Raw genomic sequence first — 24,256 nt, forward strand, 5'->3', positions numbered from 1 at the left:
CCCGGGCACCGACACGGCCCCGCCTGCCCCGAGGAGGGGGAACGGGGCTGCCCCGGGTCCTTGCACAACAGCCTGGGCCGTGAGGGCCCTGTGAGGGCCCGTGAGCACTGCTGGGCTGACGGACAGCGTGGCTGAGGGGAGGGAGTCGGGCGGGGCCCGGGAAAGCAGCAGCGACACGGAGGGAACCGCGTTACAGGTGCGGCAGAGCCTCGGTGCTGGCACAGGGCTCAAATCCTCAAAGGATTTGTCTCCCACTTCCACACCTCTTTCCCCACCCTCCCCAACGCTTTAGGCTGGGGGGGGAAGTGTTGGGTATCTCATGCACAAAATGATGCCCAAATCCCCTTCAGACACTTTATTCAGAGGCGTGGGGAGCGTAGGCAGGATTTAAAGACAAAGTAGTGTAAAGGATTAGGATCAACAGTTCACTCTCTTCACGGAACGAGTGTCCAGCACACATGGAGATGTCCTTCTATCCATGGGACATCACTGTCCTCTTGTACAAAAGCATCCCTTCTTACTGCACTTCCCATGGGCTTCAGTGGAAAAATAACCTGAAGTTGCTGTACAGATGGAGAAACGGGTGTTGTGATCTGAAAGAGACAAATAACTGCATGAACGTTACAGCTCCTCACAGGCACCAGGGGACACTGTAAGGTACCTATTTCTACCTCAATGCTGAAATTCATATCGAATCTTCAATAGGCACCTGGGATGAGAAACTGGTTTTGCAGGAAGAAAGCTAAAACTGATCTGCATGATTAGGCTGAGTCACAGCTGGTTATTTTCTATGACCATTTTTGTTAGGCATATTTGACCGGATCCATTTTCTGTTACTACTTAATCCAATAGAGCTTCTAGTCAGTAAATACTCCTGTTTCCACATACACACACATGTGGCTGGTGTACTTGCAGCAGCCTGGCCTCTGCATGCATGTCTGTCAGCCTTTTCCTGGGCCTGTTCCACATCTCAGCTCTCCAGCAGAATTCAAGAGTCATCTGCCGCTGGCAGCACTCCCAGCTGCCAGGAAGCAAAACCTCAAACCATCCCACACCAGGAATGCGATCCACAGGGATGGCTCTGCTCAGAGTCAGCCCTGTGCAGAGATACCCCAAACACAGAGCTCCTGCTCTGAAACACATCACAAACATTGAGAGGGGAAAAAGATCTAATTTACTTTTAACATTAAAGGAAAGGAAAATAGGAGTAGAATAGTTTATTACTTAAGTTTTACTTGTGCAGTACAAACACTTTTAGGCTTTTATATGGGATTAAGAAAAAAAAAACCCAAACAACATCTTTGAAAGGAACTATGGGACTGATTATTTAATGTGTTTCTTCACCAAGAGTAAATCTAAAAGAAAGGAAAGAGAACATGTCTTTGTGCATCAGTCTTTTACAGTTTTAATGACTATACTTATAACTGCAAAAAAGTTCATAAATGGTATTTTTATACATTTTTGGCAAAATTGGGCTGTTAAACCCTTTTCCACTCAACCACAGTAATGGGGAGGAGTTTCAAGATGGCTGTGATGATTACAGAAGAAAGTTGAGGTTGGGTTCTTACCTTATTTACAGGTTCTTTGTTATTACTGTTGTTGCATTGTGAGCAGGGATGATAGGTGCAGGAAAATCCAGTTCAGGAGCATCAAAAAAGTACGCCTGCGTTACACAGAGGACAGAAAGACTGTTTAGGGGGAAATAAACAGTTCTGCCTCATCCCAGCTCTTCCTTTCCATACCCACTTTCACAAGGTACAAACACAGCATTGAAATGGCAAATTCAGATCTTCTCTGGTTTTAGCAGATTAGAAATAATCAACTAAAATGGTGCTCTGAACAGTACCTCAAAATATAACAATTAGCAGCAAAGGCCCTTGAGAAAGACCTGTACTGGAAAGGACTGATGGTAAATATTTGTTTGCTGTTTTAACCAATGAAGCATCAGGCAGCCTCCTGCAACAGGAGCCCCACTGAATCCCAGACTGGTTTGGGTTGGAAGGGACCTTAAAGCTCATCCAGTTCGAACTCCTGCCATGGGCAGGGACACCTTCCACTAGAGCAGCTTGCTCCAAGCCTCTGTGTCCAACCTGGCCTTGAACACTGCCAGGGATGGGGCAGCCACAGCTTCTCTGGGCACCCTGTGCCAGTGCCTCAGCACCCTCACAAGGAAGAGCTTCTGCCTAAGAGCTCATCTCAATCTCCCCTCTGGCAGTGTAAAACCACTCCACCTTGTCCTGTCTCTTCCTGCCCTTGTAAAAAATCAGCTGTAAGTCACCCAATAACATGAGTTGTGTTTTGCCTTTGCCTCCGTGCACACTGAGCTGCAGGGAACCAAATGTATCTACTGTGGAAGCTGAGGGGAGAACAGAACTGAAGTCTGGATAATACCATTCTACTTACTGCAATGAAGAGACAATAACAATTCAAGTACTCACCATTGTATATTTCAATAGCATTAGGGTCTTCTGTTTTCATAACGCTATATACTTTAAGTTCTAGCAGGTTTATATTTTCATACACAAAACTAAGCACACATTTTATACTGAATATTTAATCATTTTAATGGACTAAACATAGTACTCATTGGAACAAACTGTGACTGGATAAAGATTAATACTTTGCTGATACTAGACTGAATTAATGTTAATTTAAAACTGTTCCATGAGTGACTTCGTGGGAGTTGGACTCCATCCTTATGGATTCCATCCAGCTCAAGATATCCTATGATTCCATAATTCATTATAGAGTTTGTTACTAGCACTGTCAGACTGGTATCAATTTTTCCTTATTTAAAATAAATGGGAAGTACTATTTCTTTCTTTATTAAAAAAGATTTTCCAGCAAGCAGCCAACTCCTCCTTCCCTGCGCCATAACATGTCAGCAGCCCCAGGAAATACCAGGTTAGAGGAAATGGAAGGCAGTGTCATACCAAGCAGCCGACAGCCAACAGGGCATGGAGCAGAACCACGGTCCCCACGGTTGCCAGCGCAATCCTGCGGTTGTCGTCTCGGACAGCAGGCCAGAAGGTCATCACCAAAACAGAGCCAGAGAGGCACAGGGAGAATATCATCAGCACCCAGCGCACCACTTTTTGTGGAATGATCCATAAAATCTGTAAGAGGGAGGAAAGGGGTTGTTAGGAAATGGGGATTCATGCATATGATGCATCATTCTGTGACATTTAAGCACTTCCAGCCAATTTGTGCACAAATTAACTCATGCCTTATCTGATTGTTACTTGAGGAAAACAGAACTGCAGTGATGAGCTCCTGGACATGACAGGAGCATGTCGCCTGAGTTATGGCACTCCCTCCAGGACCTGCTCCTTGCCAGAGTGGCCCAGGATGGTCCCCGCCAGGGAAACTTGTCCTTGGAGCCATCAGCATTGCCATCCTGCACAATGGGACACAAACATCCCAATACCTGAAGCTGGTTCAGGCTGCCTGCCAGGCTCACCAGCAGCACTCTTGCTTGGATGTGCTGCCTCTAGGAAAATGACCTGTCCTGGGCTTTTCCAGGACCCCCAATTACACAAGCTTCCATAAGCTTTATCATAGACAAACAAACAAAGGAGCAAATTATTTGCCTAGACCCCAAGATTTTGGTTAACATGAATAACATTATAAGAAATAGCAAAGTTTCTAAACCAGGACCTCTTTGCGGGACAGGTAACAGGTGTACTCTTCAGGCCATACGTACCGCTGTGGGAATATAAACGAAGAGGGAGTAGCCGTACACACACACTATCTCCAGGAACGAGTAGGAGACAATGTTCATGACTTTACTGTTCCTCCACATCAGGAAACCCCAGAGAGCAAGGGGAACAAGCCAAGCGTATGCATAAATGGCTGTTGCTGCTATGGACACTGGAGATACAACAAAAGGTTTAATGTTTGACTTAGAATACCAGCCAGAATCAAAGCATTTAGCCTGAAACTAGAAAGCTACTTCTGAAGTTACTTTCAAGTTATAAAGCTTGAATTATTAATAAACTGAGGACTTTGTATTTATATCCAGTTTACACCTACTACTTTGCCAGCTCTTCAAGTTAGTTTAAAAGTAAAGGCTCAAAGTATTCACTTGATATTGTCAGGTTTTTTACTACACCCCATGTCCAAAATGCTATTGGGTTCACTGTGAAAGGAAGAGCCACAGAGAAAAGAAACTTAGTTAGGAATTCAGCTACTAATAGCTACTGAAAAATGAGAATAGAAGGCAGGCATGCTGCAAAAATTCAAAGAGAACAGAGACACGAGTGTTAAATCTGAACCGATTCAAGTGACTGGAGTGCCAAGAGGCAGCGCTCTTCCAAGTATGCTGTGGATTTTGGAAACAACCAGAAGCCACGTGCTTCTGCAGGGACAGCAGCCTCCTTCACACTACAAACACAGCTGTAGACAGCTGCCTCCTCCCTTTGAGCTCCGCAGGGCATGTATCAGTTGAGGAACTCCTGCTTATTTTTGAGTGTGGCAGAAGGTAACAATTTCCAGCCCTTGGTAGGTGATATGGGTAGTGCTTAATTTAGTCATTTTCTGTCTGAGGCCTTCAGGCTCCTTGGAGAAAGGCACCTACAAAAGCACCCCAGTGGGGACTTGTTGGGCTGTCACTCTCTGTACAAGGGGGCATTCACTAAGGCTAGAAAAGTAACTGCCCAAATTACTCCTGCTTGCTCTACTAAAACCCTGCAACTACTTTATGCTCTGGAGGGCTGGTGTTCTGCCAGTTACAGCCCACTGTAAGGACTCATTACACATCTCTCAAGATTAGAAAAAGCAATCAATCACAGGACTGCTAAATCAAAGCTGTGACCTGGTTTTTCTATTACTTCATTAGCCCATTGGAAAAAATCCCACAACCAAGCAAATAAAACCCAAACTAGATAATCAAACCCACAAACTCAGGACTGTATCAAGTACTTACACACCTTTTCTGAACTGGGGCACGTAGCGGTACGTTGGTTTGCCCAAATGGATGAAGAAGTTTGAGAGATTGCCACTAACAGCAATGGTAAAGACGAGCGTGGCACATATCCAAAAGGGACCTTAAAAGGAAACCAACAAGTTCAGTAACTCCTCTGCCCTCTTTCTTTTAAGGTTAGCAAGTAAAAAGAAATACAAACTCACACCATTTATCACAAAAGATAAATTCTCACCCCTCACACCTACCATAAAGGTCGGGATTGCTGCGGATATACAGCCTTACAAAGTTCTTCCCTGGTACTGGGAAAACTGAACCCTTGATTCTGTCCAGGACCTGTGAAAACAGACAGATGTGCCTGACTGAAAAGGCAAACAGGAAGAAAAACCTTAGTGTCTGGATAAAGCACAGTTCAGACAACAGTTCTCCTCTGGAGGGTATTCACCTGGTATGTGTCCACATCGAAGAACGTCTGGTAGTACTCAAACGTCCAGAAAGGGGCACTTTTCTTCTGTCCTGCAAGCAGCTGCATTGTGGGAAAGGCAACACAGAAAATAAGACAAGCATGCAATTTATGTATCTATTTTTATATTTGTATATTTCATACAGATGTTCATTTAAACAATAGCAGCCTTCCAGTGTCAGAAGGGGGCCTATAAGGATGCTAGGGAGGGACTCTTTATTTGGGACTATAGCGATAGGACAAGGGGTAATGGGTTAAAACCTAAACAGGGGAAGTTTAGATTGGATGCAAGGAAGAAATTCTTTACTGTAAGGGTGGTGAGGCACTGGAATGGGTTGCCCAAGTAAGCTGTGAATGCTCCATTCCTGGTGGTGTTCAAGGCCAGGCTGGACAGAGCCTTGGGTGACATGGTTTAGTGTGAGGTGTCCCTGCCCACGGCAGGGGGGTCTTAAGGTCTTTTCCAACCCCAACTATTCTGTGATTCCATGATTCTATGATTTCCGTACCCAGATAAAAAACAAACTTAACAGGGTGGAACTTATTATGAATTATTTAACATTTTCCCCTTCCCACTTTACTGTTAATGTCAGCAGCAGCTGGACTCTTATCTCCCTGCAAGGACAGTGGCTTGGAGTTCCAAAGAGCACCCTGATACCACCTTGTGCCACATCATAACACACAGCTTCATTAGCATCACAAGTTCCCTTACTGTTGTCAAAGGCTGTGTTAGCTGAACCCTTCTAACAAGCCCTGGCTGTTTCAGGAAGTTCTCTGCTCTCCTGCCAGAGTCACCAAGCCCACAGCAAAACCAATGGGAGTAAGTGCACTGCTGGGCTTTCATAGATCATAGAATCCCAGGCTGGTTTGGGTTGGAAGGGACCTTAAAGCTCATCCAGTTCCAACCCCCTGCCATGGACAGGGACACCTTCCACTAGAGCGGGTTGCTCCAATCCCCGTCCAACCTGGCCTTGAACACTGCCAGGGATGGGGCAGGCACAGCTTCTCTGGGCACCCTGTGCCAGTATCTCACAGCAAAGAACTTCCTTATATCTAACCTAAATCTACTCTCTTTCAGTTTAAAGCCATTCCGCCTTGTCCTATCACTTATTTTCAGCTGCTGCTGTGCTCATCTCCCAGCATATCAGCTCAACTTAAACCACCACCACTGCAGTACTACTTCCTGGCCTGCAAACAACACCAACTGAAGAGCCAACACACATTTGCTTCTGCCAGTTCTCCTATCAAGAATGTAACCTGTGAGGGAGAAGCAGCAGAGTGTTCAGCCACCCAGCACAATGCCCTGGTGCCATCTAGAAACCTCTCAGTGCTGTCAGCACAATCTATAGATGCACCAATGGAGGCACTGCAGGTGTAAGAGCATCACCTCTGTTTTATCGGAGTCATCGGTTCCCAGTAACTCATCATCCTCTTCTCTCCTGGGCTCCTGCAGGCGGCCGTGCTGATTCTTGGGGATTTCTGGCTCATCGATGCTTATTGTGGTGGCATCAGGATTTGCTGCAAGCAAATTAGCTGCATCGTCAAATTCTGCAAATAAGTACATTACGAGACAGGCAATGACCAAGCTACCAACGCTTCCATTCTCATGGCTCAAGAAACTACATTAAGACCCCTATATTGCCCACAAAGGGATCCATCAGTAGCTGAAGCTTGTCAAATACAACCTGTGTCTTAAAGCTCAGACTGACAGGGATCAAGCTGAGCATTTACTTGGTTAATAAAACATGAGGGAGTCCTTCCTGCTGATCTGTACCGTGATAAACCAAGGCTTCTCCTTTCTGAGGCCAGCCTCAGCCTGAGGGCCTGCACGTCTCTACAATGGCAAAGGGAAGGTGCCTCTCTAAAGATAACTATAGAAATGTCTCATTTTAATCTTCTCCAAAAAATTACTTATTTCAGATCTACGTTTACTTATCAAAAAGTACACAAGTCAGGAACTACGGTCCCTTCCAGACTACAGAGCACTCCGCCTGTCTGCACCTTCCACTCCCCACCACAACGGGTTCTGGTCAACCCCGGTTACGGTTTCCAGCTCCCCACCGCACAATCTCCTCTCAGGAGCTGGAGATACTCCTGACACCACCTGCCAAACGCAGCTTTTACATGGAGAACGTTCAGAAACGCCTCTAAACGCCCCGTCAGCCGGGCCCCAAACCCAGCGCTCGCCCCTTTACCTTGGAACTTGAGATCATCCACGGCCGCCATTCACCCGCCGGTTGGAGGAACAGGTCCCCGCGGCCTCGACCCTCCGGACAGACGGACAGCGGCACCGTCAGTGCCGCCCCGCCGCAGCACCGGGGACCGGCCCGCACCTCCGCTTCCGCAGCACAACCGCTCCCGGAAGCGGCCGCTCCGCTGTCTTAAAGGGGCAGCGGGCGCTGAGCAGCGGCAGCCAATCAGCAGCCGCGCTGCGCCCCTCCTCTCCCCCGCCCCTCCGGCTCCAACGGAACACACCGGCGGAGCTCGCTGAGCCGACCAATCAGGAGCCACGCAGCACGACCTCTGCCGTACGTGCCCGCCCCCTTAAAGAGCCCGCGGAAGCAGCCGGGGCTGCCTCTGCCCGGCTGTAGTGTGTGCACGTATACACACATAGCTTGTGTGTGTATATATATATAAGTATTGTACATATATGTATTTATATGTTTAATTATAGCTGTATAGCACGTATTTTGATAATTTACTGTTATATCATTACACATATTCATAGAATCACAGAATCAGCCAGGTTGGAAAAGACCTTTAAGATCATTGAGTGCAACTGTTGCCCCAGTGCTGCTGCCAAGGCCACCACTGAACCGCGTCCCAAAGTGCCACGTCTACAAACCTTTAAATACCTTCCAGGGACGGTGACTCCAGCACTGCCCTGGGGAACCTGTTCCAATGCCTGAGCACCCTTTGGGGAAGGAATTGTTCCTAATACCCAATCTAAACCTTCCCTGGTGCAGCTTGAGGCCATTGCCTCTTCTATCGCTTGTCACTTGGGAGGAACCACCTCTTTGCTCCATCCTCCTGTCAGGCAGTTTTAGAGGGCAACAAAATCCCCCTGAGCCTTCTCTTCTCCAGACTAAACCCCCCAGGTCCCTCAGCTGTTCCCCATCACACTTGTGTTCCAGGCCCTGCACATAACTGCTGGTGGTATCAGCCCCTCAGGTACTGCTGGCATAATTCTTTAGTCCATGGTTCAGGGAAAACATACTGATTCAGCTCCTCCCATTAGGAAAATACACATCTGTGAATCAGCCTTACAACCGTGCAGGTGGCACTGAAAGTCTACCATCACTGTCATTAAATCCTTTGGTGTAAGTGGGCAGAGCACTGCTGACAGGCTCCTCACTCACACAGACACTGAACTCCAGGGAGAGGTGACAGTGTGCAAGGCACAGCAGAAATGTGGCCAAACACGTGGATGTTTTTCCTCCCCCTCACCCTTTACCTTTGCCCCTGCCATTGCCCTGCATTGCTGTCAGAAGCTGTTAGAGCTCCTCCACCACAATGCTCAGCATCAGGGTATTCCTCCAAAAATTCCTGATTCTCCTGCACGTTACTCTGTGTGTTGTTGTTGGCAAAACACTGCTGGTTCTGTTCCCCAATGCCATGAAAAGATACATCCTGAAACTGGGTGCAAAGAGCAGAATGAACGAGAATCCAAAGTTCAGCTACGAAAACTGGGGCCCAACGTTTTTCAGCTTCAAGTATCTGCTCTTTGTGCTGAAGGTGAAGTGGAAGAGGCTGGAGGATGAAGCCTACGAGGGACACCCTGCTCCCAACACACCGGTGGTGACACTCGACGGGGAAGTTCATCACCTCCTTGATTTCATGCAAGGTCAGTAAATCAGCTGTGCGGATGGGTTTGGCTTGCCAAGGTGGTAACTGAGGAGATGATGCTGATCATAGACTCATAGAATCAACCAGGTTGGAAAAGACCTTTAAGCTCATCAAGTCCAACCATTATCCCAGCACTGCCAAGGCCACCACTAACCCATGGCACTGAGGGCCTCGTCTACACGGTTTGTGAGCACTTCCAGGGATGGTGACTCCAGCACTGCCCTGGGCAGCCTTTGGGGAAGAAATTGTTCCTCAGCTCCATCTAAACCTGCCCTGGTGCAGCTTGAGGCCGTTTCCTCTTGTCCCATCCCTTGTTCCTTCACAGAAGAGCCCAGCCCCCTCCTGGCTCCATCCTCCTGTCAGGCAGTTGTAGGGAGAGATAAGGTCCCCCCTGAGCCTTCTCTTCTCCAGACTAAACCCACCCAGGTCCCTCAGCCATTCCCCATCACACTTGGGCTCCAGGCCCTGCACCAGCTCCACAGCCCTTCTCTGGACCTGCTCCAGCAACTGAAGAGTGAACAGGCACAGGCAATGGCACAAGAGTGTGCAGTGATTCCTAAGCATTGGCTGCCATTCCTTGTACAGAAAGCCCCACACCAGCTCCCTTGGCCTAAAGCCGAGAAAGCACACGGTGGTTGTTTTTCTTCCAGATCCAACATGGCTAGAAATAAAGCAGAAGAAAAAGCAGCTGCTTTGTACTTTGTCCACTGCCTCCCACCGAGTCCTCTGTAGAATGTGGAATTAATCATTAAGCTGCAGTTTTGATCCCCATGGGAGGCATTACATCCTTCTCTAATGCTGCTTTTCTTATTATATACATATATATATATATTTATGCAGAAAATAGGATGCAAATTTGGAGAAGATACACAATATCTCCAGGAAGATACCTGCCTTATTAGATCCTTTAGGACATGGATCCCCGTGAGCAGCAGGTTTTGAAGTTAAGCCCAGCCAGAAGGAAGATCTTGAACAAATTTCAGATAATTCAGCATAACCATAGACTAAAAGAGGTGCTTTATTATCCTGCAAGTCCTCTTAAATTGAGGCCTTGCAAAGAGATGCTCACACCTGTAGGCACATCTGTGTTAATCTGTAAGCAACTGCAGGGACCCTTTTGCTAGTGGCTTGTGTAACATTAGTTTAATAAACAGTAAGATACAAACAAGGCTGTGCTCGGACAGGGCATTGCAGAAAGACACCAGAAGTACTGAAGCCTGTGATGCATGACTTTAAAATCTGCAGCTTCCACTCTGCTCAGCTACAAGCAAAAACAAATCAAGACATGTCCAAGAGGTTCGTTAAAAGGGATTAGGACTCTGTGTGTCCATCCCTGAACCACTCACTGTCCTTTGGAAAACCTCACAGATGATCATGTTTAGGATTTCTGAAGTCCTAAGGATAGATCTTTGGAAGCTGCAACGTGCTACATGCTGTATATCCATTTTAGATCAGTCCTGAAACGTTGGTCATTTGAGAGTCAGATCTGATGAGGACCATACGGGAGAAGCTGCGTGACTGTACAGTGCCTCCTGCCTTTAGTGGTCTCTACAAAGGAATGGGTCCCCCTCAGATAAGCTCATTGCTGGATCCAGTACAGGTCAGAGGCAAGCTAGGGAAAAGAAAGCATCTTTCTGCCTGTTTTGCATAGATGCAGATGTCCTGCTGCCAATTTTAATGTCCCAGGAGGAGAGTTACGGGCTAAAGTAACATAAATGACTTTACTACTGTTGCCCAGGAAACTCCATGGCAGAGGCTGAATTCAGTGTGTGTGTCTAATTCTGCCCCTTCTCCCTCCACTGATTTAACCACAAACTGTTTTTTTTCCAGACAACCGGCCTTTAATCCTGAATTTTGGAAGCTGCACCTGACCTTCATTTATGTTAAAATTTCATGAGTTCAACAAGCTCATCCAAGATTTCAGCTCCACAGCAGATTTCCTCATTATCTACATTGAAGAAGCTCATGCCGTAGGTACAGTACAAACATCACAGTAACACCCACCAAAACTTCAGACATGGAGCAGTCCCTTTAGGAAGAGAAGTATCTTGGCAAAGGAGGGAACTGCAAATAGGAAAGACATCTTCCTCAAATCTAAAGGGGCAACACACTGGTTTGCGTCCCTAATGCTTCACAAAGATTTTACTCACACATTTCACTTTACACTGAGGTACTGCTGCTGGAGACACTCATCCCTGTGAAGGTGAAGCACACAGTCGTATCTTTACAAACCTTCCTGCCAGTGTTAACACAGCTCCTTTTGGAAGGAAAAAACAAAGCATTTCAGAGAACAAAGGTTAAGTGTAAAATGCCAGTGTGTTATGTGTTTGGGGTTTTAAATGATTCATTTTTAACACATCTCAAGAACAGACTCCAATCTGAAAAATGTAGCAAACTATATACACTTTTATCCACACTGAACTCCAGGTAACACATTAGCACTGATTATATCCCAGGGTTAAGGTGGTATTCTAAACCAACATTTACAGTTTTCAAGTTTTTGAACAATACATCCCTTTTTGTAGTTGAGAAACAGTACCTCAGTCACAGAATCCCAGACTGGTTTGTGTTGGAAGGGACCATAAAGCTCCTCCAGTTCCAACTCCCTGCCATGGGCAGTGACACCTTCCACTAGAGCAGTTTGCTCAAAACCTTTTAACTAGTTTCTACTTCCCTAGGAACAGTTGCATGCAAACATGTGTTTGTGTTATTCCTGGAAAACAAAGATGAGCCCTGGCTGAAATGCTTCACTTCTCACAGAGATTAAGTTTTGTTTTATAGGCTTAATGAGTAGAATGACGCAGAATGAACAGTGATGCTGTTGTGACTGTGCTAAATGAACAGGTGTCAGCCAACAGCACTGCTTACCATTTTAAAGTCCCCTCTGCGCCCAACACTTTGACAAACCTTACCCAAGTAAGACACGTATCCTCCACCTGGTATCTTTCTATCACAGTGTATCCCCACCCTTAACACCTATTCCAAACGTTCCTTGCTAACTCCCTTTCTCATTTGTTTTAGATGGATGGGCTTTTAAAAACAATGTCGTTATTAAAAATCACAGAAGCCTTGAAGATCGGAAAATGGCAGCCCAGTTTCTTCAGAAAAACGATCCTTTATGTCCAGTGGTTTTAGACACTATGGAAAACCTGAGCAGTGCAAAATACGCTGCGTTGCCAGAACGACTGTATCTACTTCAAGGAGGAAAGGTTGTCTACAAGGTAAAAAAATATCAACAATAATAATGAGCATAATATATGGAGATATTTAAATTTCTGAATAATTTGGGAATGTTTTACATCTAACTCAATTTCATTCTGTGTGAGAGAGAAAAATCAGAGTTCACTGTAACTGTGGAAAGAAAAGGACTTGCAGCAAAACCAGCCTGGGCTTTACGATGTACATACTTGATGTACACCTCAGTCTTGCTCAAATATTTATCTTCTGGCTCATTAGGAAACACAGGTACACCAAAGTTCAGATGCAGTAACACTCTCCAGCTCCAGGATCCACATCCTGGCCCTGTCACAGTTACACACAGGGCATAACCTGTGTATACACTCTCTACCACGCAACGGCTGCCATGCAAATGAAGCCCACGCACACCTACCTGTAGTCCTGCTGTAATCGCTGTGTTCTAAAGGACTTGTGCTCTGTCTACTTTAGTGTCACTGTATAGTATCATTGCCTTTGCAGGGAGGACCGGGGCCTTGGAATTATCACCCCCAGGAAATACGTGCCATCCTGGAAAAAATGAGATCAGAAACGGAGAGGACTTCAGAGTAAAGACTGTCTGGATAAGAAAGCTCAATGAGTAAGGTTTCATAGATAGAAGCAAAAGAATATAAAAATACCAAGAGACAAGAAGAAAAAGAACTCTGCAGGTGCATCCAAAGAGCATCTATGAAGTGGTTCATTACATGTTTGTCCAGAGGTTTTCAAGTCTCATTGCTACAACCCCAACTACTGCACTGTAGTATCTTACTACGCTTACACCACACGTGGTAATGAATAGTAGTTGGGCCCACTGAGCTGTCAGGACTTGATACCAGCATTTACATTTGTAAAGAGTATCATGCAGGATGAACTTGAGGGGTGGTGCCATCTCCAAAAGTCAACTGGTATGCAAAAGAACTGGTGTCACAGGCTGAGGATTCTCTTGTATAGACAGAAGTCTCCTAAATATTCACTTTCACGGTCTTCAGAAGGCTTCTGAACCAAGACAATCTCCACCAACATTTGTTTCTATTAATATTTGTTGTGACAGTCACAGCTTAAAGCAGGGACGGCTGTGACCTGATTGTAGAAAATATTTATAGGAACAAGGGATTGATCTGCAACTATTAAAAAACTACCACAGCACTTCATGTGGCTTCAGGTTATTTCCCTCCTCACCCTGTCCCTCTTCCCCTCTGGGTTATTTCCAGACATTAGTAGATGTTCATATTATATTCATCCTATTAACCTTTGAGTTTGAGTTGAGAAAGTTACCAATTTAAGAACTGCTGAAGGATTTGACAGTAGGAAGCAATACCTCCCATTTAAGTATTGCACACCTTTTTTTTCCTATTCAACTCAAAGTGCACTGGAAGCATTTTCCAGGAAAGCAGGTTTTAACTCATATATTAATAAAGTCTGATATAAACATACTAATTTAAATGGACCCAGTTATATTGCAGGGCCACAAGGATGATCAGGAGCTGGAGCACCTTCTGTAAGAAGACAGGCTGAGAAAGTTGGGGCTGTTCAGCCTGGAAAAGAGAAGGCTGCGTGGAGACCTCATAGCAGCCTTCCAGTATCTGAAAGGGACCTATAAGGATGCTGGAGAGGGACTTTTCATTAGGGACTGTAGCAATAGGACAAGGGGTAACGGGTTAAAACTTAAACAGGGGAAGTTTAGATTGGCTATAAGAAGGAAGGTCTTTACTGTGAGGGTGGTGAGGCACTGGAATGGGTTGCCTAAAGAAGTGGTAAACGCTCCATCCCTGGCAGTGTTCAAGGCTAGCTCGGACAGAGCCTTGGGTGACATGGTCTAGTGTGAGATGTCCCTGCCCGTGGCAGGGTGGTGGAACTGGGTGATCTTAAGGTCCTTTCCAACCCAAACTATTCTATGATTCTGTAAGTGTTTTAGGATAACAGTCTGGGTTATAAAACTCAAAAGCTGTTACTACAAAGATACTTCATTGTGGTTGGACCCAATGATCTTAAAAGTCTTTTCAACCCAAATGATTCTATTCTATTCCACACATTAATCCGGTGGGGAATACAAACTACAACCATACCTTCAAAAAACACTTTAATACAAGGTTTTAATGATAAATATTCTCTGCACTACAGATATCAAAATATAACTTCTGTACATAACAAAAATAGGAGGTACAAATTTAAGCCAGACCTAAGTGTTTTCTGCTGTGCCCTCTGCTATCACCCGGTGCACTGATACAAAGTGATCGAAGGCAGATTTGATGATGAAACGCAAGTAAGTGGCTTCAAATTCAGGAAGCTGTAGAAGGAAAAAAAGATGTTATAGCATTTTCTGTAGTAACAGAACTACCAAACAACACTTGCAGAAGTTTGTTACCCCGAAGGATCTAGATCCTTCTGTCTGTTTTCGAATCACACATAAATCAAGCTTTTTTAATACATGCAGCCAGCTTCAGAGATTCTTGAGATGACAGGAATTCAAAAATAGTACCATTCCTCCCAAATCCTGCAGCCTCAAAGGCAACAACTGAAAGAGGAAGAATTGCCACGCTCCTGCAAAGAGCTCTTTCACATGATTACAAGCAGTAGGCAGATCCAATTTCATACCATAATCTACAAAGGAGCAGTCAGGAAGCGCAATTGCATACCATGATCTACAAATTCCTGTCTCAAACATCAACTTAGCAATAACCATAAATAAAGGCATGTTTTGATTTCTCCCCAGCTAGTCTAGACATCCCATTTCATGAACCACTACGGACATAGGCTGTAAATACTCACTGGAAATTCTTCCTTTTGAAGCTGTCCTTCTGTGTGTTCCAAATCTAGAAAGGATATTTTAAAGCAGATAATGAAGAATAGTGTGCAATGCTGGACTTCAGAGTTCAAGAGAGTTTAAGGACCATGAACTACATACAGAAATTGTTCTCTGGTTTTATTTCTACAAGGTGATTTAAGAGAACAACTACTTTTTGCAGTATCCCAGTGTATATATATCCCACTCCTTATACTGTTATATAAAATGTCACCCAAGGGACGTGAAAAAAACCAACAAACCAGCCAAACAATGCAGGAAAATGGCACTCTATTATGCTGTGTAAGTCTGGTTTTAATTTTTGGAACATAAAAGCGAGTGCACAAGCAGAGCTTTTAGCCCTCATACAGCATTTTACATCTCCAAACTGCTACAGAGAATAGCAATATTCATAAACTTCACTTCGATGTGATTATTACGTGAACGTCTAATAAAATAATCATCAAGCTGCACTTGACTACTCAACAGATAGACACGGGGTTAAAATGAGTCGGTGAAAAAGATCCACGTTATTCCCATAGGATCAACATTATTCCCATAGAATCCCCACTGCTTCAGATTCAGAATCTTACCTTTTTCAATGCACTCTTCAAAACCTACAGGGTCTTCAGATACGCTTCTTTCAATCCTTAAGGTCCGCACTAAAACATACATACATTTAAAGCATCAACACGAATTCTGATCCTCTACTGATAATGCTATTTATTCCATCGCTTTTCATCTACAAGGCACTTTAAAAGCATTAACTAATCCAGTCTTCCACTAACTTATGGGTCAGGACTCAGCCACAACCCCCATCCTCATGTTCCAAGCTGGATAAACAACATGTTTTCATGTCTTCTGTGTAGCCTTTGCTCATGGCCAAGCTCTCGTCTCCAAGCTCTGACCTTGTTATAGTCCTTTCTGTCTTAGACCTCACATTTTCCTTCATAGCATTTAAAAAAAAAGGAAGACTAGAAGAGTTCTGTCCTATGAAATTCTAAAAACCAGCATATAAAAATAAATCATTCAGTACTGCAGTCCTATTCATTCAATCAGAACAGCCATCTCCGTGCGACAGAACAGTTACGTGTTCAATGCAAGTGTTGTAAGAACAAAGTGCAGGCGGGATAGGTTTTCCATCCTTTTTTTTACTTATGGAAACCTTTGGATGTGAAGGACAATTGCTTTGTGAAGCTAAATCTTTAAGAACCTGTTAAAAGTGGCTTCTTCTGTAACACGACACTTTACTTACACTACTGTGATGATTCACGTATAGGCAGAGATTTTAACATGATACATATGGCGCTGCAATACATAAAGCCTTACCCAAATAACTCTGGATTGCGACTTTGCTGATTTTTACACATTTAGGAAAACCAATAATGAGCTCCTGTGGGAACATGCCTGTCGTGGTCCAAAACGTTTCTGAGTTGCTGTGGAGAGAACAGGACAAACCCCTCACCTGCAGCTTTCCATTTAGAACCATCTTCAAAGCGATTCGTCACACAGAAAACAAAGAAAACCCCATCCAAACCCATTTTAATTTGGGGTATTTTAAGCAACCCCCTGTACGACAACGTGGAAGCTCTGTGGAGGTGTTAACACTTCACCGGCCAGGCCCTGCACCCCAGCAGGGCTCACAAATGGCGGGGGGTTATGAGGTAACCTGGTGGGGGCTGAGCCCGGCGCTGACGGGCAGCGCTACCGGTAGCCCCGGGGGACGGATCCCTGAGGGGAGCGGCCGCTTCCCGCCGGGGCCCGCGCCCCCTCAGCGCCCCGCGCGCTCCTCACCCGTCCACGACGCTCTCGGCAGGGTGCTGCTCGTCGCTGGACGTGGCCAGGACCAGGGCAGCCCCCGCCGAGCTCAGGCACCAGTCGGTGGCCCTCATCCCCGCGCGGGGCCGCCGCTACCAGGCAACGGCGGCGGCGACACCCGCAGAGCCGGCCCCGGGAGCCTCGCACGGGGCCCCGGGAGGAGCGTGGCGGTGGCGGTGGCGGTGCGGGAGGCTGCGGAGGGAAGAGCTCGTCCCGCACAAGGCAAAGGGAGACCAGGCGGGACCCCACAACCCCCTCAGCCACCGCTCCCGGCATGCCCCGCGCCGCCCCGGCCCGCTCCCTGTCCCCGCCCCCGGCGCGGCTCCGCCCGCCGCCCGCGGGCGCTGCGGGATGGGCGGCGGGAGCGGGGAGCCGTGGCCCGGCTGACGGCGCGTCGGGGCGGCCCCTCCCGGGGCAGGTAGGTGAGGGCCGGGCCGGTGGCTCCGGCGGGGAGCGGGGCACCGGGCGCTCGCCTTCCTTGTGGCCGCGGCGGACCGGGAGCCAGGCGGGGCGGGGACCCTTCCCCTTGGCTGCAGCCGGTCACGGAGAGCTCACCCCGATCCCTTCACAGGCCCCCCGGGCAGGACCCGACCCCCCTCCCGTCCCCTCAGGGGTGGACTCGATCCCCTCGCCGCCCGCCCAGGGCAGGGCCCGATCCCTCCAGCGCCCCTTTCCCCCTCAGGCAGGGCCCGATCTCCTCCCGCCCCGCAGGACCGGAGCCCCCAGCCCCGCAGGGTAGGAGCTCACGGGATCCCGTCCCTTGCCGGCCCCCTCCATGGCAGGGTCTGCGCCCTCCTCCTCCCACCAGGACCCCTGCTCACAAACCCCTCGGTACCGGGTGGGGAAGGGGCAGCAGGAGCCTGCCCACCTCCCAGGGAGGGAGATTCTTCATCAGGCTCCATTGCCCTGCTGCAGTCAGCCATTTGCCCTCTCCCTTCCTCCCTCCTGCCTGCAGCAGAGCCAGGCCAAGCTCTGAAGGCTGCTTCCCCAGAGCCCCTCTTTGCCTGTATAGGGCTGGGATCTTCTGATGGGCACCGAGCACAGAGCAGCAGGGCCCTGCCACAGCAAATGCCCTTCCCCTCTCTGGGTTCAGCTCCCCTTTGACTGGTGATATGGTTTAATGGCAGGCGGCTCACACCCCTGTTCCACACAGCCTGCCCTTCCTCACACTGCAGGGTTACGTGACCGCGCTCGGGGCATTGAGGGAGAGATGCCAGGGTTTGGGGTCTTTCCTCTTGTGGCTGTTCCTTACCTACCTACGGTTTGTTTTCGCAGAGCTGGTCGAGGGGAATGTCTTACTGGCTCCACTCAGAAAGCCATTTGGATACTGGGCCGATCTATGTGCGTGAAAATGGGAAGCTGCATGTGGTAAATCAGGGTGCAGGCGGCATACAGCATGTCACTTCCAAAACAAGACCTTTTAGGCTGTTTTCCAGAGGATTTTCAGTGGAGCTGTGTATGAACAGGGAGGATGATAGGGCACGGAGGCAGAGGACTGATCATTTCATCTTCACGTACACTAAGGAGGGGAACCTCCGCTACTCGGCCAAGTCTCTCTTCAGCCTGGTGCTGGGTTACATTTCTGACAATGTTGATCACATTGACTCCTTGATTGGTTTCCCAGAGCAGATTGCTGAAAAGCTCTTTTCAGCCGCGGAAGCAAGACAGAAGTTCACAGAACCAGTAACGGGACTGAGAGCTCTGCAGAAGTTTACTGAAGCGTATGGCAGTTTGGTGCTGTGTTCATTATGCCTGAGGAACAGGTGAGTGTCTTCACTAACAAATGTTGTCATCTGCTGCTGCTTTTTCCTGGGACACTGAAAGTTTGCCTTAAATTAGTTTATCCAAAATAATAATAATTAAAAAAGCAATCTCTTGAGCTGTGATCACCCAATTTTAATGAAATGACCTGAGCCTTATCTGACTCTTGTGCTTGCTTCCTTTGGTCCCATTCCCTTCCTTCAAGTGCAGCTGCTGGTTTCATTCTAAGGTACAAATCATAGTACAGGTAACGGACTATGTCCATGTTAACTAACAGGGGGTTTCATGTGCAGGATTAAACCTGCAGCTGGTTTTTAACCATAATATTTTCCATAGCAATCTGTGTTTAATGCCTTCTCAGGTTTTTCATGGAATGTTTTTGTAGTTGCTGTTTATAAGCATGTCAACACATTTAGCTGACTGTGCAGGTAAAATACACCCTTGCAAGGGAGGTTTATTTACTGTTTACCATCCTGTTTCTTTTTGGGGGCTCAGAAGAAGATACAGTCTTGTAGGTAAGTTATAGGCTTTGAAGTCAGGCAGGGTTTACCTTACTTTATTATGGCTCCTATGCCCATGTTGAACATGCTTTAACGAGGTTCTGATTAGAGTCCAGCACCAGTTTTCCCATCTTCTCAATGCCCACATTGTCTTTCGCTAGGAGAGAGTCTTACCAAGCTGAAAACTGGATTATGTTTTTTGAAGCCTTGCTCCTGCTGAAGTATTTCCCAGTAATACAACCAGGCTATCTTCCATCTCTGCACTTGAAAGAGGGCTGGTTTATTCAGTTTAAAATCAAAGTACAGGCATATTCATCTGAAGTGCCAAGGGTGCTTTGAGCACAGCAGGAATGTTTGAGCCAAGGTCAATTATCCTTTGTTTCATCTTTTAAACTTATTCCCTTTTAATCTCTAGTACAGATACTTTTTATGGGCTTAATTCAGAAATGAAGTTACTTCTGGCATCTTTTGCTGTTACAGAAAGCTGAGTTAAGATTTGAGTCTTTGAAATCCAGCAAGTGAGGTATCAAGGCAATTTTCTGATGAATCTTGTTTCTAAAAGAGCCCACTCTTCTCCTGACAACCCCCTTGAGCTAATAGTATCTCTCAAGAGCCGGCTCATGCTCTGATTATATGTACTGCCTTCTGCTTTGCTGAATTGCCTGGCAAAGGGAATTGATGGGGTGGTTTCATAGGTATGCTTGCAGTGGGAAGATACTAAAGTCCCTTTATTTGCATGGCCAAAGAGGTGTTCCTTGAGGGATCAGATTAGTCAGGACCCCTCATTTCAGCAGTGAAGAGGCACAACATGTCTTGCCATGATGATACAAGGTAAACTCAGAGGAGATCAGTGAATCTGGGGCTTGTCTTGCCAAGGGGACAATAAGAGGTAAATGCAGGGGAGATTAGTGAGGTAGTAACTGCTACGTGCTTCGAACTGCATACTCATGCATGCCATTCTTTAGTGGTTTGTTCCATCTCTAAACCTCCTACTGAATAGTCCCAGCACAGATGTTTGCATGGCTGCAGAGTGAATCAGATCAGGGAGCCAGCACAGCTAAAAAAATAACCCACTGAGTAACTACTGCCTGGAGTGTAGTCACAGCTCTAGCTGGAGTCCTGCAGGTGTCTTGTAGGACCTTCTGTCTCTAGTGAAGTATCTTATTTATTCATATAAAAAGCAAGATTTTGCTGTTTGACAAGCTATGCTGCTACATTTGAAGTAGATTTTAAACCTGGATGAATGTGGGTTTGTTTACACACTTGCTAAATACTGAGGAAGAGCAGTTTGTGAAATTGATTTACGGTAAATTAGACTATAGATTTTGCATGGTTCTAAAATAATACAACAATAATCTGTAAAGAAGTCCCTAATGGTGATGTTTGCAAATTGAAGTCTTAATTGCTAGGCCAATATTTTGAATCAAAGCAAAACAATGACATTTGTTCAAGGGGAAGATTGGGAATTCAGATGTGTTGTGTGCAGGCTGCGCATAAACAGGTAGGAGAACAGGGTAATTTCTATCACTTTCCACACAGGTACTTAGTAGAAATGACTGCATTATGCTTGCGACACTTGAGGATGTAGGTGCCTTCTTATGTGCCTGAACACTGATAGCTTTGGGGTTTTTTCCTCTCTGCAGATACCTGGTTATCTCTGAAAAGCTAGAAGAAATTAAGTCTTTCCGTGAGCTGACATGTTTGGATCTCTCCTGTTGTAAACTTGGAGATGAACACGAGCTGCTGGAACATCTCACCAAAGAGGCTCTGTCTAGGTACCGACTTCTTGACACATCTAAAAATTACACTGTCTTTTCCTGTCGCTGAGCAGTTCAAAGAATCAGGCTGTGGCTTTAAAGGGAAGTTTCACAGGCAGCAGTGTACGAGTTTAAAGATTCTGGTTCATAAAGCCTGTTCCTGAGGTAACCAGACTACAGAATCTGTTGTACAGAAAGCACATACTGAACTGTAGAAGGTCCTACAAACGTGCAATTGTTTCATGGTTTTAAATCAACTTTTTATCATTTGCATTGGCCAGGTGAAAGCTCCATCTTAAATATTTGGAACAGTTTTACACTTTTATTTCCTTTTCTTAAGAGGGAGCTTTATCAGCCAAAGTTTTACCCAAACCATGTTCCGGATGAAGATTTCCACAGGCAAGCGGTTGAATATTTAGTTAATAGATTGAAAAGTAGACAATTAATGGAAATCAATAGGCAGGATGACTGCTAATTAGGAGATGCTATGTTACCGTAAGATTTTTGTGCATTTTGCATTAAGATTTTGCCTTGAAGTTCTCTGGAGAACATGTTAGTGTTGTTTTTCCCAGTTTTTGTTCGTCTGTATCATAATACCTTACTGCTTACTTAAAAATCATTGCTGTATCTCTTCCCAAATCTCTCTCCCATTTTGCCAAGCATTTTTCTGTTTGTAGTTTTGAGTGGATTTGAGGTTGGCAGCCTTGGTTTAAAGAATTTGAGTGTATAAAGAACCTTATTGTCTCTTTAAGCAAATGCTTGTGTGCTAGGATCAGTTTGTCCCTGAGCTCTGGGAATAGCTGGTCATGTAAGTGCTTCTGTTGAGCTAGCAGAGGCAATATAAAGGTATTTATCAGTCCTGCTGACTCAAGCTTTTTTCTTATTACTTTTTACTATCATTATCAAAGAAGACTGAAGGGTTGGCACAGAGTTTTAGGACATTTTGCAAAACTGTCTAATCTAATGACTAAAAACCATCTGTTTATATCTCTCCTCCCAGTGTAAAACAGCTTCTCCTGAAAGACAACTCTTTATCAGATGCAGGCCTTCGCAGGATGACAGCACCAGTCCGAGTGTTGAAAAAGGGACTTGAGAACCTTTTGGTATTAGACTTGTCTTGTAAGTACTGCATGGTTTAATATTAGAAGCAACCTCTATCCTTTCTGAAACTCAATTCCTTAGTATTGAAGGACTACAGTTAATTTGATGATTTCAAGTACTGAACCCCTATTTCACCAACAGCTTTCCAGAAGGCATAGGTCATACCTGTAGTCTCAGTCACTTGCTACTTACATAAATACTGTTAGCAGTTTGAGAAATGGGATTGTAAATACCTCTGTTTTGATCATTAGAGGGAAAAAGTCAGTTTTGACTCACTTTCAAAACATGAAGTATACTACCAAAAAAATGGCCAAAGCCAATATTAGCCTTTGGGACAAATAGTTTCTTGGTATTCTGATCATCTTTCTCCACATCTTGCAACTTAGTTCACTTCACTTGACCTTTACAGGTAACCCTAAAATCACAGATGTGGGAATTGGATACCTTCTTTCTTTCAAGAAATTGAATTGTTTGGACATTTCTGGGACAGGTCTCAAGGTAAAAAAAGCATCTTAAGTTTACTGGACAAGTGTAATCAAATGTTCTCCTCCTCTGACCACTTTATTTCCCTTTTCACTAGGATGTTAAGGCTGTCATTAAGCGGCTCCAAATGCAGATAGGCCTGGTCCACTCAGAAGTGCCTCTGAAAGAATTTGATCATAGCAACTGCAAAACAGAGGGATGGGCAGAACAGGTATGGGGGTTTAAGTCTGTTTTACTCTCTAAAAATCATCCTTATGGAGCATTAAATCCCTGAATATGAAAGAATAAGAAATAGAGTTGTTTGCAATGATACTTCTGTACATTTTATAAGAAGCTTTTTAACTTCCTGTGTTATTTCAGACTGTGTTGCAGTGGGAGCAGGCAGCTATGGAGGCCATCAAACCACAAGACGACTTGAGATCCAGAGCAGCAGCTCTGCGCTTCTGTATGTAACTGCATAGAGACCACAAAGTTCATTTGTTTTCTTTTTGACAAGAAACATTTCAATACTTCCATTTTTTTTTTTGGTTCAAATAGTATCTGGGGTGTAAAATTTCAGCCACTTGTGTAACCACATTGAGTTCTTTCGTTTGTTAGGCCACTGGATATCAAAGTACAACAGACTCTTAAAATACAGCATGGTGACATCATAACTGAGTTTTCCCCTTAAAATTCAAAGCCCAAAATATAAGTATTACTTTCTCCCTATGCACATTCCAGCAAAGCGGTCAGCATTCCACGTTGGCTTGGCCAAAACAATTTGTGACATAAGTATGCATTTTACAGCGTCACTCTGCTGTTCCCCCAAATCTAAACTTAATAGTCTCTTTTTTTTCCTGCAGATGGCAAGACACACAGAATAGAGGAAGTAGTCAAATGCAAACTGGTGGAGGCAGAAACAAAAGCATCTGGAAACTTGCAGTTTTATAAGGAAAAAGTTCCAAATTGCCATTTACCTTTGAAAAAGGAGGCTGTGGGCAGCCGCGAATTAAAGAGCAACAAAAAAAGAGCTTTGGCTGAACAAGAGAGAGAAAGGACTTCCAAACAGAAGCATCTGTGCCTCACTGTGGAGGACTGGGATTTGTTAAATACCTACTGAGTCAGAAAGAAGTGGGTCTTTTGTTTGTTGTTTTCTTGCTGATGACAGAATTTAGGCACATTGAGAGGGGGAAACAAAGGAGACTGGTATTGTTAACTCTGGCTGCTGTGATGGGCTTGTGGGTTAACCTATGCTTGGGGAGGGGTAGAGTCAAGGAGAAGGTTGACGATACTACTGTATATTTTCAATACATAATAATTTTTTCAAATAAAGCTTTTTGTTGTCATCCTTAACTCATTCTTCTGACAGAGGTTATTATTCCCAAAATAGCTGGTCCTATCCCTCCTCCTCTCTGGCATCCCAAGGGGCAGAAGACTAACCACTGTGGCTCATCTGAAATGAAGCTGCACTGAGCTCCTCAAGTGTCCTGGGACATCAGTAGTGCTGGTAGAACATAAACCTCAGCCTGTAGTCCTGGTTGAGCTCTGACAAAGGGAAGAAGCAAAGAGGATAAGCACAGGCCCCAGGGGAGGGAGACAGACAGTAACCCCTCCAGAAAGCTAAAGTAGAAC

General features: G+C 45.5%; 4 protein-coding genes and 1 long non-coding RNA gene across 8 annotated transcripts; 2 read left to right on the forward strand and 3 right to left on the reverse strand.

The window, feature by feature from the left end:
- Positions 1-340: 340 nt before the first annotated feature.
- YIPF1 (Yip1 domain family member 1) lies at positions 341-7,689 on the reverse strand. 4 transcript variants are annotated; one of them, XM_062623084.1, is made up of 9 exons: positions 7,577-7,689; positions 6,769-6,929; positions 5,367-5,447; positions 5,170-5,257; positions 4,929-5,045; positions 3,704-3,870; positions 2,934-3,116; positions 1,569-1,663; positions 341-593 (listed from the first exon to the last, which is right to left on the reverse strand). In XM_062623084.1, the coding sequence occupies exons 1-8, from the start codon at positions 7,605-7,607 to the stop codon at positions 1,574-1,576; spliced, it is 918 nt and encodes a 305-aa protein (XP_062479068.1). In that variant the 5' UTR covers positions 7,608-7,689; the 3' UTR covers positions 341-593; positions 1,569-1,573. The 4 variants fall into 4 exon arrangements, with proteins under 4 accessions (XP_062479068.1, XP_062479070.1, XP_062479071.1 ...); XM_062623086.1 differs by having other exon boundaries at positions 5,170-5,279; XM_062623087.1 differs by having other exon boundaries at positions 5,170-5,279; positions 6,769-6,899; positions 7,577-7,684.
- A 1,139-nt stretch (positions 7,690-8,828) lies between these two features.
- Positions 8,829-13,589, forward strand: DIO1 (iodothyronine deiodinase 1). The gene is made up of 4 exons (XM_062623063.1): positions 8,829-9,225; positions 11,058-11,201; positions 12,249-12,448; positions 12,924-13,589. Exons 1-4 carry the CDS (start codon positions 8,895-8,897, stop codon positions 13,011-13,013), a joined length of 765 nt encoding a protein of 254 aa, XP_062479047.1. The 5' UTR covers positions 8,829-8,894; the 3' UTR covers positions 13,014-13,589.
- Positions 10,356-12,948, reverse strand: LOC134165887 (uncharacterized). The gene is made up of 2 exons (XR_009965682.1): positions 12,838-12,948; positions 10,356-11,484 (listed from the first exon to the last, which is right to left on the reverse strand). It is a non-coding gene; the product is annotated as an uncharacterized LOC134165887 (long non-coding RNA).
- A 917-nt stretch (positions 13,590-14,506) lies between the features above and the next one.
- IFT25 (intraflagellar transport 25) lies at positions 14,507-17,217 on the reverse strand. The gene is made up of 5 exons (XM_062623064.1): positions 17,020-17,217; positions 16,555-16,661; positions 15,819-15,887; positions 15,213-15,256; positions 14,507-14,730 (listed from the first exon to the last, which is right to left on the reverse strand). The coding sequence occupies exons 1-5, from the start codon at positions 17,115-17,117 to the stop codon at positions 14,623-14,625; spliced, it is 426 nt and encodes a 141-aa protein (XP_062479048.1). The 5' UTR covers positions 17,118-17,217; the 3' UTR covers positions 14,507-14,622.
- A 118-nt stretch (positions 17,218-17,335) lies between these two features.
- On the forward strand, positions 17,336-23,977 carry LRRC42 (leucine rich repeat containing 42). Its single transcript, XM_062623065.1, has 8 exons — positions 17,336-17,461; positions 18,319-18,806; positions 20,948-21,079; positions 22,062-22,180; positions 22,572-22,660; positions 22,743-22,856; positions 23,006-23,090; positions 23,488-23,977. Exons 2-8 carry the CDS (start codon positions 18,334-18,336, stop codon positions 23,742-23,744), a joined length of 1,269 nt encoding a protein of 422 aa, XP_062479049.1. The 5' UTR covers positions 17,336-17,461; positions 18,319-18,333; the 3' UTR covers positions 23,745-23,977.
- Positions 23,978-24,256: the final 279 nt, after the last annotated feature.

The sequence above is a fragment of the Pezoporus occidentalis genome, unplaced genomic scaffold (genome assembly GCF_034315485.1).
Source record: "Pezoporus occidentalis ecotype Australia unplaced genomic scaffold, CSIRO_AGI_Poc_V1 ctg25, whole genome shotgun sequence".
Taxonomy (NCBI): domain Eukaryota; kingdom Metazoa; phylum Chordata; class Aves; order Psittaciformes; family Psittacidae; genus Pezoporus; species Pezoporus occidentalis.

Coding starts and splice junctions, on each gene's coding strand:
- YIPF1 (XM_062623084.1), bottom strand. CDS start 7,607: ATGGCGGCCGTGGATGATCTCAAGTTCCAAG. Junction 5,258..5,366: donor TCGATGTGGACACATACCAG/GTGAATACCCTC, acceptor CTGTTTTCACAG/GTCCTGGACAGAATCAAGGG. Junction 3,117..3,703: donor TCGTTTATATTCCCACAGCG/GTACGTATGGCC, acceptor TCCCTCTTACAG/ATTTTATGGATCATTCCACA.
- IFT25 (XM_062623064.1), bottom strand. CDS start 17,117: ATGAGGGCCACCGACTGGTGCCTGAGCTCGGCGGGGGCTGCCCTGGTC. Junction 16,662..17,019: donor GCCGAGAGCGTCGTGGACGG/GTGAGGAGCGCG, acceptor TTCTCTCCACAG/CAACTCAGAAACGTTTTGGA. Junction 15,888..16,554: donor CGCAATCCAGAGTTATTTGG/GTAAGGCTTTAT, acceptor TGTATGTTTTAG/TGCGGACCTTAAGGATTGAA.
- LRRC42 (XM_062623065.1), top strand. CDS start 18,334: ATGTCTTACTGGCTCCACTCAGAAAGCCATTTGGATACTGGGCCGATC. Junction 18,807..20,947: donor TCATTATGCCTGAGGAACAG/GTGAGTGTCTTC, acceptor TCCTCTCTGCAG/ATACCTGGTTATCTCTGAAA. Junction 22,661..22,742: donor TTTCTGGGACAGGTCTCAAG/GTAAAAAAAGCA, acceptor CCTTTTCACTAG/GATGTTAAGGCTGTCATTAA.